The sequence below is a fragment of the Littorina saxatilis genome, linkage group LG12 (assembly GCF_037325665.1).
Source record: "Littorina saxatilis isolate snail1 linkage group LG12, US_GU_Lsax_2.0, whole genome shotgun sequence".
In the NCBI taxonomy this organism is placed as follows: Eukaryota; Metazoa; Mollusca; class Gastropoda; order Littorinimorpha; family Littorinidae; genus Littorina; species Littorina saxatilis.
The window spans coordinates 16,214,478-16,231,307 of record NC_090256.1 but is presented as its reverse complement, the minus strand read 5'-3'; the positions used below and the strand labels follow the sequence as shown (position 1 = coordinate 16,231,307).

The window sequence follows — 16,830 nt, the reverse complement described above, 5'->3', positions numbered from 1 at the left end:
CTCAGTAGCTATTGTGATATGACACGTTTCATTCCTGAAGTGCCACTCTGATCTATTAGATTTGTTACCATCCAGAAGAAAATATCAAATTTACAGATTTATTGTAAATATCTCATCAATCTTATGTTTAATGAGATTCAGGATGCGTTTACTTAAGCTTACTTTAAAAAACAAAACACAGCTCGATCAGCGAAACCTCGGGATTGTCCGACAGTGGTATCGCCCAAATACCGGGGATGATGATTTCCACATCAAAATCGAATATGTTGCATCTAAGCCGATTTACAAAAACAATTTAACCTTCGATAGCTTGAAACACTAGAACTTAGTTATAATTTGATTTTCATTTAAAACTAATGCATATTTCGACAGAGAAACAGTTCAGATCAAATACATACCCACTCGACGCCCCCACAGGCACAGCAGTTAGTTGACTCGCCCGCCATTACACATTCTGCAGCTTGGAACACAGCAACTCAGTCTCCACTCGGCTTTGTCAGGAGTGCGATTCGACGCTCAAATTCTCGTCTTGAAAACGCTCGCGTTGAAAAACCGCTTCGATTACAAATGAGAAACTTTGGCACAAGAAAATTCAAGATGTTGACGATCATACGCGATGCGTTGAACTTCGAACGATGAATGGAACAACCGTGAGCTCTTCGTTTGAAAATGGTTCGTGTGTGATATGCTACAGTGCTTCCCATTGGTTCAACGCTTGATATGACGTAAACAAAGGGGAGATCGTTACTTGTGCCAAGTTTCATTGGTGAATTATTTATAGTTTGCAAGCGCGAACCAACCAAAAACGGGATGTTTTGGGACCGATTTAGAACAAAGCCGTGGCTTGGGGCCAAATCGCTGCACAGCGAGCCAGCGGCTAAGTCCGACGCACGCGCGCGACGCTTTGGGGCATTTTACCCATCCAAATACAACTATGTTAACACATTTTTTGCACATCAAACTTAGATGAGTGTACTAAGATGACTATACTCAAGAGCAATCATACTTTATTTGTTTCTAATAAAAATTCAAATAAGCACAATTTTGAGTTGAAAACAGCTCTTTGTACTCTCTGCTTGACTGCCGGGGCCGCGGAGAGCGTGAGCCTCCCTAACACTGAAACAGCTAGGTCGCACTATTTCACTTGAGGGCGTTATCGCCAGCGTGATTAAGGGAGCCTCCCTTCGGTTTGCTGAAAACAAATCTCCCGTCCCGACTTGGGATTTGCTCCTAGTTTTGGAGTATTTGAGATCGGATTCTTTGAGCCGTTACAAAAAGCTAGCCTTGCTAATCTAACACGGAAAGCGGTCATGCTTACTCTACTAGCTTCTACTAGAAGTGGGAGTAAGTGCATTGTCTGTCTGGTTTTGCTATAGACATCTCTTTGGAGAAAGACGGATCTATGGCGCTTAGGTTTCGTTCAAATTTTCTCGCAAATAAGCAGAAACCGGATAAACCAGCTCCGATATTAGAATTCAAACCGCTGAGCAATATTTTGGCTCCGTTAGAGCCATTTTTAACCATTTGACCATTTGAGTTTTGAAAGCTTTTTTGACTCGCACTGTTCCGTTTAGATCATCAAAACAAAGGCTCTTGTGCATATCCATCAACACTGATAGAGGCAATGACTTAGCGAAGTCAACCTTAGCTAGATGATCTGCCACATTGAGTAGGCATGCCTACAAGTTGTGGCAAGAAAAGGGGGGGGGGGGGGGGCAGTCAGTCCTTCCTCTTCAGGCAGCACGGACTCAAGAAGTCAGAGTGTGGGCCTCTTCTTTAGCTGTACTCAAGTCTGGAAGACTTGCAGAAGTTATGAATGCAGCTTATTGGACGTCCAAGGACGTATTCATGAATTCTATCTGCGGGATATTTCAAGTACCCACCATTATAGTACACATGGTTTGCCAGCTTTAGTCGCTGCCGGACAAGTACTTACAAGATATTGACTGTGAATATTTCCCCACCACCTTAATTAGCAATCTGCTATCTATGTGAGTTGGGTAAGAATATGTAATTTACTATAAAGTTTCAAAAGTAAACTTTGATTTAATTAATATACTTACCAACTCACATACTGAATTCCCTCCCAACCTGCCCCGCATATTGTGTTTAAAGGGGTATGTGTTTCAGAACGGAATGAGTGTCACCGGTGTATGTCCGGCGCATGCGCAGGACACCGGTAGGGGAGGTAACTACCATGGACCATGCCTTATATGGCATAGAGTTTTGTTTTTAAGAGTTACCTCCCCGTGTTACCACGGATGAGTGCTTCAATACCTTAGCAACAAAATGAAGTTATTGCTATCTATCTATGTGAGTTGGTAAGTATTTTAATTAAATCAAAGTTTACTTTTGAAACTTTATAGTTCTCCAGCCTGACTTATAAACCGTAGTGTTCTCCAGCCTGACTTATAAACCATTGTGTTCTCCAGCCTGACTTATAAACCATTGTGTTCTCTGTCCTGACTTATAAACCATTGTGTTCTCCAGCTGACTTACAAACCATTGTGTTCTCCAGCCTGACTTATAAACCATAGTGTTCTCTGTCCTGACTTACAAACCATAGTGTTCTCTGTCCTGACTTACAAACCATAGTGTTCTCCAGCCTGACTTACAAACCATAGTGTTCTCCAGCCTGACTTATAAACCATTGTGTTCTCTGTCCTGACTTACAAACCATAGTGTTCTCCAGCCTGACTTATAAACCGTAGTGTTCTCCAGCCTGACTTATAAACCATAGTGTTCTCTGTCCTGACTTACAAACCATAGTGTTCTCCAGCCTGACTTATAAACCATAGTGTTCTCTGTCCTGACTTACAAACCATAGTGTTCTCCAGCCTGACTTATAAACCATTGTGTTCTCTGTCCTGACTTACAAACCGTAGTGTTCTCCAGCCTGACTTATAAACCATAGTGTTCTCTGTCCTGACTTACAAAACATAGTGTTCTCTGTCCTGACTTACAAACCATTGTGTTCTCCAACCTGACTTACAAACCATTGTGTTCTCCAGCCTGACTTATAAACCATAGTGTTCTCTGTCCTGACTTACAAACCATAGTGTTCTCCAGCCTGACTTATAAACCATAGTGTTCTCTGTCCTGACTTACAAACCATTGTGTTCTCCAGCCTGACTTATAAACCATAGTGTTCTCTGTCCTGACTTACAAACCATTGTGTTCTCCAGCCTGACTTATAAACCATAGTGTTCTCTGTCCTGACTTACAAACCATTGTGTTCTCCAGCCTGACTTATAAACCATAGTGTTCTCTGTCCTGACTTACAAACCATTGTGTTCTCCAGCCTGACTTATAAACCATTGTGTTCTCTGTCCTGACTTATAAACCATAGTGTTCTCCAGCCTGACTGGGTGGCCGAGTGGTAACGCACTTGCGAGAGGTTGCGAGTTCGACTCTGGGTCAGGGCGTTAGCAATTTTCTCCCCCCTTTCCTGACATAGGTGGTGGGTTCAAGTGCTAGTCTTTCGGATGAGACGAAAAACCGAGGTCCCTTCGTGTACACTACATTGGGGTGTGCACGTTAAAGATCCCACGATTGACAAAAGGGTCTTTCCTGGCAAAATTGTTTAGGCATAGGTAAAAATGTCCACCAAAATACCCGTGTGACTTGGAAAAATAGGCCGTGAAAAGTAGGATATGCGCCGAAATGGCTGCGATCTGCTGGCCGATGTGAATGCGTGATGTATTGTGTAAAAAAATTCCATCTCACACGGCATAAATAAATCCCTGCGCCTTGAATATGTGCGCGATATAAATTGCATAAAATAAAAAAATAAAAAAAATAAAAAATCCCTGCGCTTAGAACTGTACCCACGGAATACGCGCGATATAAGCCTCATATTGATTAATTGATTGACTAATGAACCATTGTGTTCTCCAGCCTGACTTATAAACCATTGTGTTGTGACAGCAAGTACAGGGGGAACGTGAGGCAGCAGAAGCGTTGGCAGGCCAGGCAGCCATGGATACCAAGACCGTGTCCACTGATGAGGCGCTTATTTCTGAGACTGCAGCAAAGTCTGAGGGTGAGTGTTGGACTTGATCATCATCATCATCATCATTATCATCATCATCGTCATGATCATTATCAACCTTATCATCATCATTTGAGTTTTTGGCAATTTTTCTGTGAAAGCTGACTTCATCACACATTAATGTAACCGACAAGGCGAAAGGACAGCCATAAAAGTGACAGTCGGACAATAGGAGGAGGGAGGGATGTATTAGATGTTGACAATAACACCAGGAGGTCAACACCAGGAGGTCAGCTGTGACTGGAGCAATTCTGTAAACTTTTAAAAATCACAACTCTAAACTTTCTTTTCGATTTATTGACTGACCTAGATCACATCTCTAAACTTTCTTTTTGTTTTATTGACTGACTTGGACCACAACTCTAAACCTTCTTTTTGTTTTATTGACTGACCTCCAACAAGACCACAACTCTAAACTTTTTTTTATTGACTGACCTAGACCACAACTCTAAACTTTTTTTATTGACTGACCTAGATCACAACTCTGAACTTTTTTTTCGTTTTATTGACTGACCTAGACCACACCTCTAAAACTTTCTTTTCGTTTTATTGACTGACATAGACCACAACTCTAAACTTTCTTTTCGTTTTATAGACTGACCTAGACCACACCTCTAAAACTTTCTTTTCGTTTTATTGACTGACCTAGACCACACCTCTAAAACTTTCTTTTCGTTTTATAGACTGACCTAGACCACACCTCTAAAACTTTCTTTTCGTTTTATTGACTGACATAGACCACAACTCTGAACTTTCTTTTCGTTTTATTGACTGACTTAGATCACAACTCTAAACTTTCTTTTCGTTTTATTGACTGACCTAGACCACAACTCTAAACTTTCTTTTCGTTTTATTGACTGACCTGGATCACAACTCTGAACTTTCTTTTCGTTTTATTGACTGACCTAGACCACAACTCTAAACTTTCTTTTCGTTTTATTGACTGACCTAGACCACAACTCTAAACTTTCTTTTCGTTTTATTGACTGACCTAGACCACAGCTCTGAGTCAGTAGTGAGCAGTGTCCATCTGCACGGACAGTCAGGTTGAGTTCCAGTCAAAAAGTGTAACATTGTCACTTTCTTGAACGTCTTTTGAACTAGGTTAGAAGATGGTCTGTTTCTGATTCATATTACTCATGACGAAGGTGAGTTGTATAAGCGTTTGTTATAAAACTTGTTACAGAGCTGGTGGACAAGGCCCCGGAGATGGTGGGTCTGCCGGGCGAGGACCTGAAGGAGCCGGCGAAGGAGAAGGGGAAGGAGGAGGGGGAGGAGGAGCACGTCACTGCCAAGGAGCTGGAGGAGATAGAGACGGCCCTGGAGGAGATCGCCGAGCACAAGCAGTTCAACATCAAGAAGGAAGAGTTGCAAGACTTGAAGCAAGAAGTCGATGAGTACAGAGAGGTGGGTGCCTGTGTCTGACTGTATTTGTAACAATGGTCAGACTGCATCAGCCTTAGGTGCAGGCATGCTCTCTGTTTGATTTTGATGATTTTAAAAGTTTGACATTGTTGTATCTAAGAAATAAGTGAAGTCATTCAAGTTTTAGAAAAATGTATTGTCTTTGTCATGATTAATGTGGTGTGGCCACTACTGGTGCCGATGATGTTCTTATACCCTTCAAAATATTCAACCATTGCTAGTGACAGTAATATGTAACTCCATGTTTGTGACTTTGGTCGTAGTGACAGTAATATGTAACTCCATGTTTGTGACTTTGGTCGTACATTGCAAGTGACAGTAATATGTAACTCCCTGTTTGTGACTTTGGTCGTAGTGACAGTAAGTAATATGTAACTCCATGTTAGTGACTTTGGTCGTACATTGCTAGTGACAGTAATATGTAACTCCCTGTTTGTGACTTTGGTCGTAGTGACAGTAAGTAATATGTAACTCCATGTTAGTGACTTTGGTCGTACATTGCTAGTGACAGTAATATGTAACTCCCTGTTTGTGACTTTGGTGTACATTGCAAGTGACAGTAATATGTAACTCCATGTTTGTGACTTTGGTCGTACATTGCAAGTGACAGTAATATGTAACTCCATGTTTGTGACTTTGGTCGTACATTGCAAGTGACAGTAATATGTAACTCCATGTTTGTGACTTTGGTCGTAGTGACAGTAATATGTAACTCCCTGTTTGTGACTTTGGTCGTACATTGCTAGTGACAGTAATATGTAACTCCATGTTTGTGACTTTAGTGTACATTGCTAGTGACAGTAATATGTAACTCCATGTTTGTGACTTTGGTCGTACATTGCTAGTGACAGTAATATGTAACTCCCTGTTTGTGACTTTGGTCGTACATTGCTAGTGACAGTAATATGTAACTCCATGTTTGTGACTTTGGTCGTAGTGACAGTAATATGTAACTCCATGTTTGTGACTTTGGTCGTACATTGCAAGTGACAGTAATATGTAACTCCCTGTTTGTGACTTTGGTCGTAGTGACAGTAAGTAATATGTAACTCCATGTTAGTGACTTTGGTCGTACATTGCTAGTGACAGTAATATGTAACTCCCTGTTTGTGACTTTGGTCGTACATTGCAAGTGACAGTAATATGTAACTCCCTGTTTGTGACTTTGGTCGTAGTGACAGTAAGTAATATGTAACTCCATGTTAGTGACTTTGGTCGTACATTGCTAGTGACAGTAATATGTAACTCCCTGTTTGTGACTTTGGTCGTACATTGCAAGTGACAGTAATATGTAACTCCATGTTTGTGACTTTGGTCGTACATTGCAAGTGACAGTAATATGTAACTCCATGTTTGTGACTTTGGTCGTAGTGACAGTAATATGTAACTCCCTGTTTGTGACTTTGGTCGTACATTGCTAGTGACAGTAATATGTAACTCCCTGTTTGTGACTTTGGTCGTACATTGCTAGTGACAGTAATATGTAACTCCATGTTTGTGACTTTGGTCGTACATTGCCAGTGACAGTAATATGTAACTCCCTGTTTGTGACTTTGGTCGTACATTGCAAGTGACAGTAATATGTAACTCCATGTTTGTGACTTTACTCTCACAGGACCTGCAGGACTTGAAGGAGGTGATGGTGCTCACTGGAGCGGAACACGACCCCATGGTGGAGTCCAAGGCCTCCCAGCGACTAGCCAAGCGTGTCGACCGCCTCATTCACCAGGCTGACACAGTGATGACTGAGCTACAGGCAGAGAAGGAGCGGTTCCAGGTCAGTGGATGAAGGGTATTAGGGGTGATGACTGAGCTGCAGGCAGAGAAAGAGCGGTTCCAGGTCAGCTGCTCACAAAAGAGGCGTACTGTGGTCGTAAATGGAGGGTGTTAGGGGAGGGGGGGAGATAGCTCAGTCGGTAGCGGCGCTGGCTTTGAAACCAGTTGTGCAGACTCTCATCGATGTCCGAACACCCCAGTGTGCGAGCAAGGTCACAGCAAATGTCTCGGGCCTTCGTAAACATGAATATATGCATGCAGGAAAAAGAAAACAAATATGGGTGGAGCGATTCTGTCCCAGGGATAGAAGCCTGAATATCCTTCAGGGAACTCCCCAAGGACAATCACACATACCAAACAAATACACCCCCCCCCCTCCCAAAAAAAAAAAAAAAAAAAAAACCGAATATATTGAGTGCCAAGTTACCAAATTAACTTTCTCACAAAGGTTATCACAGCAAGGCAGTTGCATTCAGTCATGTTCACACTCGGAGAAAATCCTGACTACAACAAAAAACTGCATGCTTGGAAGTGGTTTAACAGTTCAAGACTAAGCTTTTGTTAATCCAAATATAAAGATGGAAGAAAGATAATGGAGGGCAGTGACTGTGAGGGCAGAATACTGATGTCAAGTGGTTGTGTGTGTTGTGTGAATACTGATGTCAAGTGGTTGTGTGTGTTGTGTGAATACTGATGTCAAGTGGTTGTGTGTGTTGTGTGAATACTGATGTCAAGTGGTTGTGTGTGTTGTGTGAATACCGATGTCAAGTGGTTGTGTGTGTTGTGTGAATACTGATGTCAAGTGGTTGTGTGTGTTGTGAACACTGATGTCAAGTGGTTGTGTGTGTTGTGTGAATACTGATGTCAAGTGGTTGTGTGTGTTGTGTGAATACTGATGTCAAGTGGTTGTGTGTGTTGTGTGAATACCGATGTCAAGTGGTTGTGTGTGTTGTGTGAATACCGATGTCAAGTGGTTGTGTGTGTTGTGTGAATACCGATGTCAAGTGGTTGTGTGTGTTGTGTGAATACTGATGTCAAGTGGTTGTGTGTGTTGTGTGAATACTGATTTCAAGTGGTTGTGTGTGTTGTGAACACTGATGTCAAGTGGTTGTGTGTGTTGTGTGAATACTGATGTCAAGTGGTTGTGTGTGTTGTGTGAATACTGATGTCAAGTGGTTGTGTGTGTTGTGTCAATACCGATGTCAAGTGGTGTGTGTTGTGTGAATACCGATGTCAAGTGGTTGTGTGTGTTGTGTGAATACCGATGTCAAGTTGTTGTGTGTGTTGTGTGAATACCGATGTCAAGTGGTTGTGTGTGTTGTGTGAATACCGATGTCAAGTGGTTGTGTGTGTTGTGTGAATACCGATGTCAAGTGGTTGTGTGTGTTGTGTGAATACTGATGTCAAGTGGTTGTGTGTGTTGTGTGAATACTGATGTCAAGTGGTTGTGTGTGTTGTGTGAATACTGATGTCAAGTGGTTGTGTGTGTTGTGTGAATACCGATGTCAGGTGGTTGTGTGTGTTGTGTGAATACTGATGTCAAGTGGTTGTGTGTGTTGTGTGAATACTGATGTCAAGTGGTTGTGTGTGTTGTGTGAATACTGATGTCAAGTGGTTGTGTGTGTTGTGTGAATACCGATGTCAAGTGGTTGTGTGTGTTGTGTGAATACTGATGTCAAGTGGTTGTGTGGGTTGTGTGAATACCGATGTCAAGTGGTTGTGTGTGTTGTGTGAATACCGATGTCAAGTGGTTGTGTGTGTTGTGTGAATACTGATGTCAAGTGGTTGTGTGTGTTGTGTGAATACCGATGTCAAGTGGTTGTGTGAATACCGATGTCAAGTGGTTGTGTGTGTTGTGTGAATACCGATGTCAAGTGGTTGTGTGTGTTGTGTGAATACCGATGTCAAGTGGTTGTGTGTGTTGTGTGAATACCGATGTCAAGTGGTTGTGTGTGTTGTGTGAATACCGATGTCAAGTGGTTGTGTGTGTTGTGTGAATACTGATGTCAAGTGGTTGTGTGTGTTGCGTGAAGGCTGATGTCAAGTGGTTGTGTGGGTTGTGTGAATACTGATGTCAAGTGGTTGTGTGGGTTGTGTGAATACTGATGTCAAGTGGTTGTGTGTGTTGTGTGAATACCGATGTCAAGTGGTTGTGTGTGTTGTGTGAATACTGATGTCAAGTGGTTGTGTGTGTTGTGTGAATACCGATGTCAAGTGGTTGTGTGTGTTGTGTGAATACCGATGTCAAGTGGTTGTGTGTGTTGTGTGAATACCGATGTCAAGTGGTTGTGTGTGTTGTGTGAATACCGATGTCAAGTGGTTGTGTGTGTTGTGTGAATACCGATGTCAAGTGGTTGTGTGTGTTGTGTGAATACTGATGTCAAGTGGTTGTGTGTGTTGTGTGAATACCGATGTCAAGTGGTTGTGTGTGTTGTGTGAATACCGATGTCAAGTGGTTGTGTGTGTTGTGTGAATACTGATGTCAAGTGGTTGTGTGTGTTGTGTGAATACTGATGTCAAGTGGTTGTGTGTGTTGTGTGAATACTGATGTCAAGTGGTTGTGTGTGTTGTGTGAATACCGATGTCAAGTGGTTGTGTGTGTTGTGTGAATACTGATGTCAAGTGGTTGTGTGTGTTGTGAACACTGATGTCAAGTGGTTGTGTGTGTTGTGTGAATACTGATGTCAAGTGGTTGTGTGTGTTGTGTGAATACTGATGTCAAGTGGTTGTGTGTGTTGTGTGAATACCGATGTCAAGTGGTTGTGTGTGTTGTGTGAATACCGATGTCAAGTGGTTGTGTGTGTTGTGTGAATACCGATGTCAAGTGGTTGTGTGTGTTGTGTGAATACTGATGTCAAGTGGTTGTGTGTGTTGTGTGAATACTGATGTCAAGTGGTTGTGTGTGTTGTGAACACTGATGTCAAGTGGTTGTGTGTGTTGTGTGAATACTGATGTCAAGTGGTTGTGTGTGTTGTGTGAATACTGATGTCAAGTGGTTGTGTGTGTTGTGTGAATACCGATGTCAAGTGGTGTGTGTTGTGTGAATACCGATGTCAAGTGGTTGTGTGTGTTGTGTGAATACCGATGTCAAGTGGTTGTGTGTGTTGTGTGAATACCGATGTCAAGTGGTTGTGTGTGTTGTGTGAATACCGATGTCAAGTGGTTGTGTGTGTTGTGTGAATACCGATGTCAAGTGGTTGTGTGTGTTGTGTGAATACTGATGTCAAGTGGTTGTGTGTGTTGTGTGAATACTGATGTCAAGTGGTTGTGTGTGTTGTGTGAATACTGATGTCAAGTGGTTGTGTGTGTTGTGTGAATACCGATGTCAGGTGGTTGTGTGTGTTGTGTGAATACTGATGTCAAGTGGTTGTGTGTGTTGTGTGAATACTGATGTCAAGTGGTTGTGTGTGTTGTGTGAATACTGATGTCAAGTGGTTGTGTGTGTTGTGTGAATACCGATGTCAAGTGGTTGTGTGTGTTGTGTGAATACTGATGTCAAGTGGTTGTGTGTGTTGTGTGAATACCGATGTCAAGTGGTTGTGTGTGTTGTGTGAATACCGATGTCAAGTGGTTGTGTGTGTTGTGTGAATACTGATGTCAAGTGGTTGTGTGTGTTGTGTGAATACCGATGTCAAGTGGTTGTGTGAATACCGATGTCAAGTGGTTGTGTGTGTTGTGTGAATACCGATGTCAAGTGGTTGTGTGTGTTGTGTGAATACCGATGTCAAGTGGTTGTGTGTGTTGTGTGAATACCGATGTCAAGTGGTTGTGTGTGTTGTGTGAATACCGATGTCAAGTGGTTGTGTGTGTTGTGTGAATACTGATGTCAAGTGGTTGTGTGTGTTGCGTGAAGGCTGATGTCAAGTGGTTGTGTGGGTTGTGTGAATACTGATGTCAAGTGGTTGTGTGGGTTGTGTGAATACTGATGTCAAGTGGTTGTGTGTGTTGTGTGAATACCGATGTCAAGTGGTTGTGTGTGTTGTGTGAATACTGATGTCAAGTGGTTGTGTGTGTTGTGTGAATACCGATGTCAAGTGGTTGTGTGTGTTGTGTGAATACCGATGTCAAGTGGTTGTGTGTGTTGTGTGAATACCGATGTCAAGTGGTTGTGTGTGTTGTGTGAATACCGATGTCAAGTGGTTGTGTGTGTTGTGTGAATACCGATGTCAAGTGGTTGTGTGTGTTGTGTGAATACTGATGTCAAGTGGTTGTGTGTGTTGTGTGAATACCGATGTCAAGTGGTTGTGTGTGTTGTGTGAATACCGATGTCAAGTGGTTGTGTGTGTTGTGTGAATACTGATGTCAAGTGGTTGTGTGTGTTGTGTGAATACCGATGTCAAGTGGTTGTGTGTGTTGTGTGAATACCGATGTCAAGTGGTTGTGTGTGTTGTGTGAATACTGATGTCAAGTGGTTGTGTGTGTTGTGTGAATACCGATGTCAAGTGGTTGTGTGTGTTGTGTGAATACTGATGTCAAGTGGTTGTGTGTGTTGCGTGAAGGCTGATGTCAAGTGGTTGTGTGTGTTGTGTGAATACCGATGTCAAGTGGTTGTGTGTGTTGTGTGAATACCGATGTCAAGTGGTTGTGTGTGTTGTGTGAATACTGACGTCAAGTGGTTGTGTGTGTTGTGTGAATACCGATGTCAAGTGGTTGTGTGTGTTGTGTGAATACTGATGTCAAGTGGTTGGGTGTGTTGTGTGAATACTGATGTCAAGTGGTTGTTTGTGTTGTGTGAATACCGATGTCAAGTGGTTCTGTGTGTTGTGTGAATACCGATGTCAAGTGGTTGTGTGTGTTGTGTGAATACCGATGTCAAGTGGTTGTGTGTGTTGTGTGAATACTGATGTCAAGTGGTTGTGTGTGTTGTGGGAATACCGATGTCAAGTGGTTGTGTGTGTTGTGTGAATACCGATGTCAAGTGGTTGTGTGGGTTGTGTGAATACCGATGTCAAGTGGTTGTGTGGGTTGTGTGAATACTGATGTCAAGTGGCTGTGTGTGTTGTGTGAAGGCTGATGTCAAGTGGTTGTGTGTGTTGTGTGAAGGCTGATGTCAAGTGGTTGTGTGGGTTGTGTAAATACCGATGTCAAGTGGTTGTGTGGGTTGTGTTAATACTGATGTCAAGTGGTTGTGTGTGTTGTGTGAAGGCTGATGTCAAGTGGTTGTGTGGGTTGTGTGAATACTGATGTCAAGTGGCTGTGTGTGTTGTGTGAAGGCTGATGTCAAGTGGTTGTGTGTGTTGTGTGAATACTGATGCAGACCTGTTTACCCTCCCGGATTGTCCGGAATCATTACGGATTTGGGGTCTAAATTCCGGTATTACGGAAATCTACCGAAAATTCCGGAAATTGCGGTCGAGAGAACCTTTTCCGTGCGTGAAAATTCGAAGTCGAAATTGTGGTAGTCACCAGGACTGTGATTTCAAGGCTGACCGAAACAGCCTTTTCTGCGCATGTGCACAGCAAGGTATTTGTCGGATTCCGCGGTTTTGAGATTGACATTGGTCCGAAGGGTAATATAGGATCTCTGTGGGGACGAAATGCCAACCAAAAAAGCGAAAGTTGTACAGAAATATCGGCAAAACTATTAAGTCAAGTGGCTGTGTCTGGTGAAGGTTTAAGAAGAGCGAACCACATTCATTTTGGTGATCGACTTGAGATCAGTGCAACAACAAAGCTAAGTCAGTTAGAATACGAGTCACGTCGCGGCACGTGTCCCGAGGTTAGACGCAGTACACAAATGATGGAAACAAACAAAAACACGAAATTATGTTTGGCAAAACATGAGCCTGCTTCGCATCGAGTTTATTTGACCTAGGTCTCTACTTCCACAGAATCTCCCAGACCTGCGAACCGATCTCTCACTACGGTCAGTCGCGCCAGAGACATACTGATGTAGGTCTATGGTCGCGCTCATCAGTGACTTGCGCTGTTGCCGAAATTCAAGTCTTTCTGAGTCTAAAACTGATAGATCCATTAATATTTCTCCAATATAGCAAAGATCACAGTTCTTTGAATCGAAAAACTTACAACAAAATTTTTAAATGAAATAAACGAATCGGTCCTCTAAAATTAAAAGTAGCTTCTGGAGAGAGTTATTATGACTAGTTTTAATGCAGGATGTCTGATGTGACAGAATGTAAGGTGGTTTTGTTCACATGCATCTTGACTGTAAATAGTCCAAGGGCGGAGTAGGGGGGGGGGGGGTTATGTTACAGGGGTTCCGGACCCCCCCCCCCCCCCCCCCCTTGCTGTCAAAAAAGCAACAAAAAACACAAAAATTCAGTCTGTGGAGAAAAAAAAATTAAAACATTTTCTGTCTGTGAAATTTTTGTTGTTGTCGGGAGCAGATATCAATGAAGATAAATTGCCATTATTTAATACTAACTTTATAAGAAATAATGAGTGGCTGCTGACACCAGTTTATCATGTTTAAAATCAAGGATAAGCCACAAATTGTTAATAAAATAGCTAAAATTCTTCAGCCAGACCCCCCAACCCCTGGACCCCAGGTTGTACCCCCCCCCCCCCCCCCCCTCTAACCCTCTTGCTCCGCCCCTGAATACTGTTTTTTTTTGTTTTGTTTTTTTAGATAAAGTAAACTTGTCTTTGTTAACTTGCAGGTGTCTTGTGTTGTGTGTTTGTGGTGTGTGTGATCGAGCTTTTGTGTGTGTACTGTTAAACATGGTTAACAATTTTGTACTGAGGCTACTTGTTTTGCATGGTAGCGCGCGAATTAACGTGTCGTTTCATCGTTTTCAAGCTGGTTTATGGTTGATAAAAAAATTACTCAAAGATGCCTCAAATTACGGAAAAGTACCAGTTGCATTCCTGATTTTCATTTGAGGGGGTAAACAGGTCTGCTGATGTCAAGTGGTTGTGTGTGTTGTGTGAAGGCTGATGTCAAGTGGTTGTGTGGGTTGTGTGAATACCGATGTCAAGGGGTTGTGTGTGTTGTGTGAATACCGATGTCAAGTGGTTGTTTGTGTTGTGTGAAGGCTGATGTCAAATGGTTGTGTGGGTTGTGTGAATACTGATGTCAAGTGGCTGTGTGTGTTGTGTGAAGGCTGATGTCAAGTGGTTGTGTGGTTGTGTAAATACCGATGTCAAGTGGTTGTTTGTGTTGTGTGAAGGCTGATGTCAAGTGGTTGTGTTGTGTGAAGGCTGATGTCAAGTGGTTGTGTGGGTTGTGTGAATACCGATGTCAAGTGGTTGTGTGGGTTGTGTGAATACCGATGTCAAGTGGTTGTGTGTGTTGCGTGAAGGCTGATGTCAAGTGGTTGTGTGAATACAGATGTCAAGTGGTTGTGTGTGTTGTGTGAAGGCTGATGTCAAGTGGTTGTGTGTGTTGTGTGAAGGCTGATGTCAAGTGGTTGTGTGTGTTGTGTGAATGCTGATGTCAAGTTGCTGTGTGTGTTGTGTGAAGGCTGATGTCAAGTGGTTGTGTGTGTTGTGTGAATACCGATGTCAAGTGGTTGTGTGTGTTGCGTGAAGGCTGATGTCAAGTGGTTGTGTGAATACAGATGTCAAGTGGTTGTGTGTGTTGTGTGAAGGCTGATGTCAAGTGGTTGTGTGTGTTGCGTGAAGGCTGATGTCAAGTGGCTGTGTGTGTTGTGTGAAGGCTGATGTCAAGTGGTTGTGTGTGTTGTGTGAAGGCTGAAGTCAAGTGGTTGTGTGTGTTGTGTGAAGGCTGATGTCAAGTGGTTGTGTGTGTTGTGTGAATACCGATGTCAAGTGGTTGTGTGTGTTGCGTGAAGGCTGATGTCAAGTGGTTGTGTGAATACAGATGTCAAGTGGTTCTGTGTGTTGTGTGAAGGCTGATGTCAAGTGGTTGTGTGTGTTGTGTGAAGGCTGATGTCAAGTGGCTGTGTGTGTTGTGTGAAGGCTGATGTCAAGTGGTTGTGTGTGAGTTGTGTGAAGGCTGAAGTCAAGTGGTTGTGTGTGTTGTGTGAAGGCTGATGTCAAGTGGTTGTGTGTGTTGTGTGAAGGCTGATGTCAAGTAGTTGTGTTGTGTGAAGGCTGATGTCAATTGGTTGTGTGTGAAGGCTGATGTCAAGTGGTTGTGTGTGTTGTGTGAAGGCTGATGTCAAGTGGTTGTGTGTGTTGTGTGAAGGCTGATGTCAATTGGTTTTGTGTGTGTGTTGTGTGAAGGCTGATGTCAAGTGGTTGTGTGTGTTGTGTGAAGGCTGATGTCAAGTGGTTGTGTGTGTTGTGTGAAGGCTGATGTCAAGTGGCTGTGTGTGTTGTGTGAATACCGATGTCAAGTGGTTGTGTGGATTGTGTGAATACCGATGTCAAGTGGTTGTGTGTGTTGTGTGAAGGCTGATGTCAAGTGGCTGTGTGTGTTGCGTGAAGGCTGATGTCAAGTGGCTGTGTGTGATGTGTGAAGGCTGATGTCAAGTGGCTGTGTGTGATGTGTGAAGGCTGATGTCAAGTGGCTGTGTGTGTTGTGTGAAGGCTGATGTCAAGTGGCTGGGTGTGTTGTGTGAAGGCTGATGTCAAGTGGCTGTGTGTGTTGTGTCGGCTGATGTCAAGTGGTTGTGTGTGTTGTGTGAAGGCTGATGTCAAGTGGCTGTGTGTTATGTGCAGGAGGAGATAGAGGTGGGCGAGGTACGACTGAAGCGCAGTGCAGAGCTCAAGGCTGACGAAAAGCAAGCCGAGGAAGTCCTGCTGAAAATCTCTGAGAGCAAGTGAGTCACAGTTAGAGGGGAGCTTTGGGCAAGGATAGGGTCTATTAGTGGAAGGGTGAGTTGATGTGTTTGACATGAGGTAGGCTTGGGTGTGTTGGTACCAAGAACTTTGGCAGCAGGGTTGTTTGAAATTGTAAGTTTGGCGAATATCAGTAGATTTTGTATATGAGTCATTCTCCAAAGCTGGTGAATTCTTAGGTCGGTCACTTAAAATTAAATTTTCACAGAGGCAAATGTGGTTAGACCTTTTACCCTGTTTATCTGGATAAAGATATGTTTGAAGAAGCACCCACAGCAAAATGAATGAACATATTTGTATTTTGATATTTAATATAGTGTAAAAATGTCAGTAAATCAACTAAAATTGCGTCAGAAAAATGGGAACAGGCTCGGGACATATATTGGAAACTACAGTTCATTTACACGATAAGTTGATTTTGGATGATTTGTTGAAAAGTCACTTTGTGAAACGATAAAGGTTCAATCCTGTGCAATTGTTGTTATTTCCTTTGTGTTTGAGACCAAAAAAAATGAAGTTGAAAACAGCGTTGCGTACGCATCGAATGTTGTCACGCTCACTTAGATTTTTCCAACCTCTGTAACCAAATGAATTTCTTTACAATCATTAATTCTTTTGCGATCAAGTTAACAAGTGCAGCTTGAAGATGCAGAAAATGCATTCATTCAACCGAGGACACATTTTGGACGAATTTGATGTCTCAGAGAGTGTTGTGTGTCACACATCATGCGTTCGTAACGACCGTTTTCATTATAAGCTAGCATCAATTCAACTGAATAAAAGCATACATTTTCATGTTTGCCCCTTTGTTAATCACCCAGCCATACAGATGCGTGACGTTTTTTTCTCACAATTTGTCGTGAATGACGTCA

At 42.7% G+C, this 16,830-nt stretch overlaps 1 protein-coding gene across 2 annotated transcripts in view; it reads left to right on the top strand.

Moving 5' to 3' along the window:
* LOC138981353 (mitochondrial proton/calcium exchanger protein-like) overlaps nucleotides 1-16,830 on the top strand; it is a 52,879-nt gene that overhangs the window by 29,924 nt on the left and 6,125 nt on the right. For both annotated transcript variants that reach the window (XM_070354240.1, XM_070354241.1), the window contains exons 9-12: nucleotides 3,928-4,042; nucleotides 5,238-5,458; nucleotides 7,092-7,253; nucleotides 15,839-15,939. In XM_070354240.1, the coding sequence (XP_070210341.1) occupies nucleotides 3,928-4,042; nucleotides 5,238-5,458; nucleotides 7,092-7,253; nucleotides 15,839-15,939 (599 nt within the window). The remainder of the gene's footprint in view (nucleotides 1-3,927; nucleotides 4,043-5,237; nucleotides 5,459-7,091; nucleotides 7,254-15,838; nucleotides 15,940-16,830) is intronic.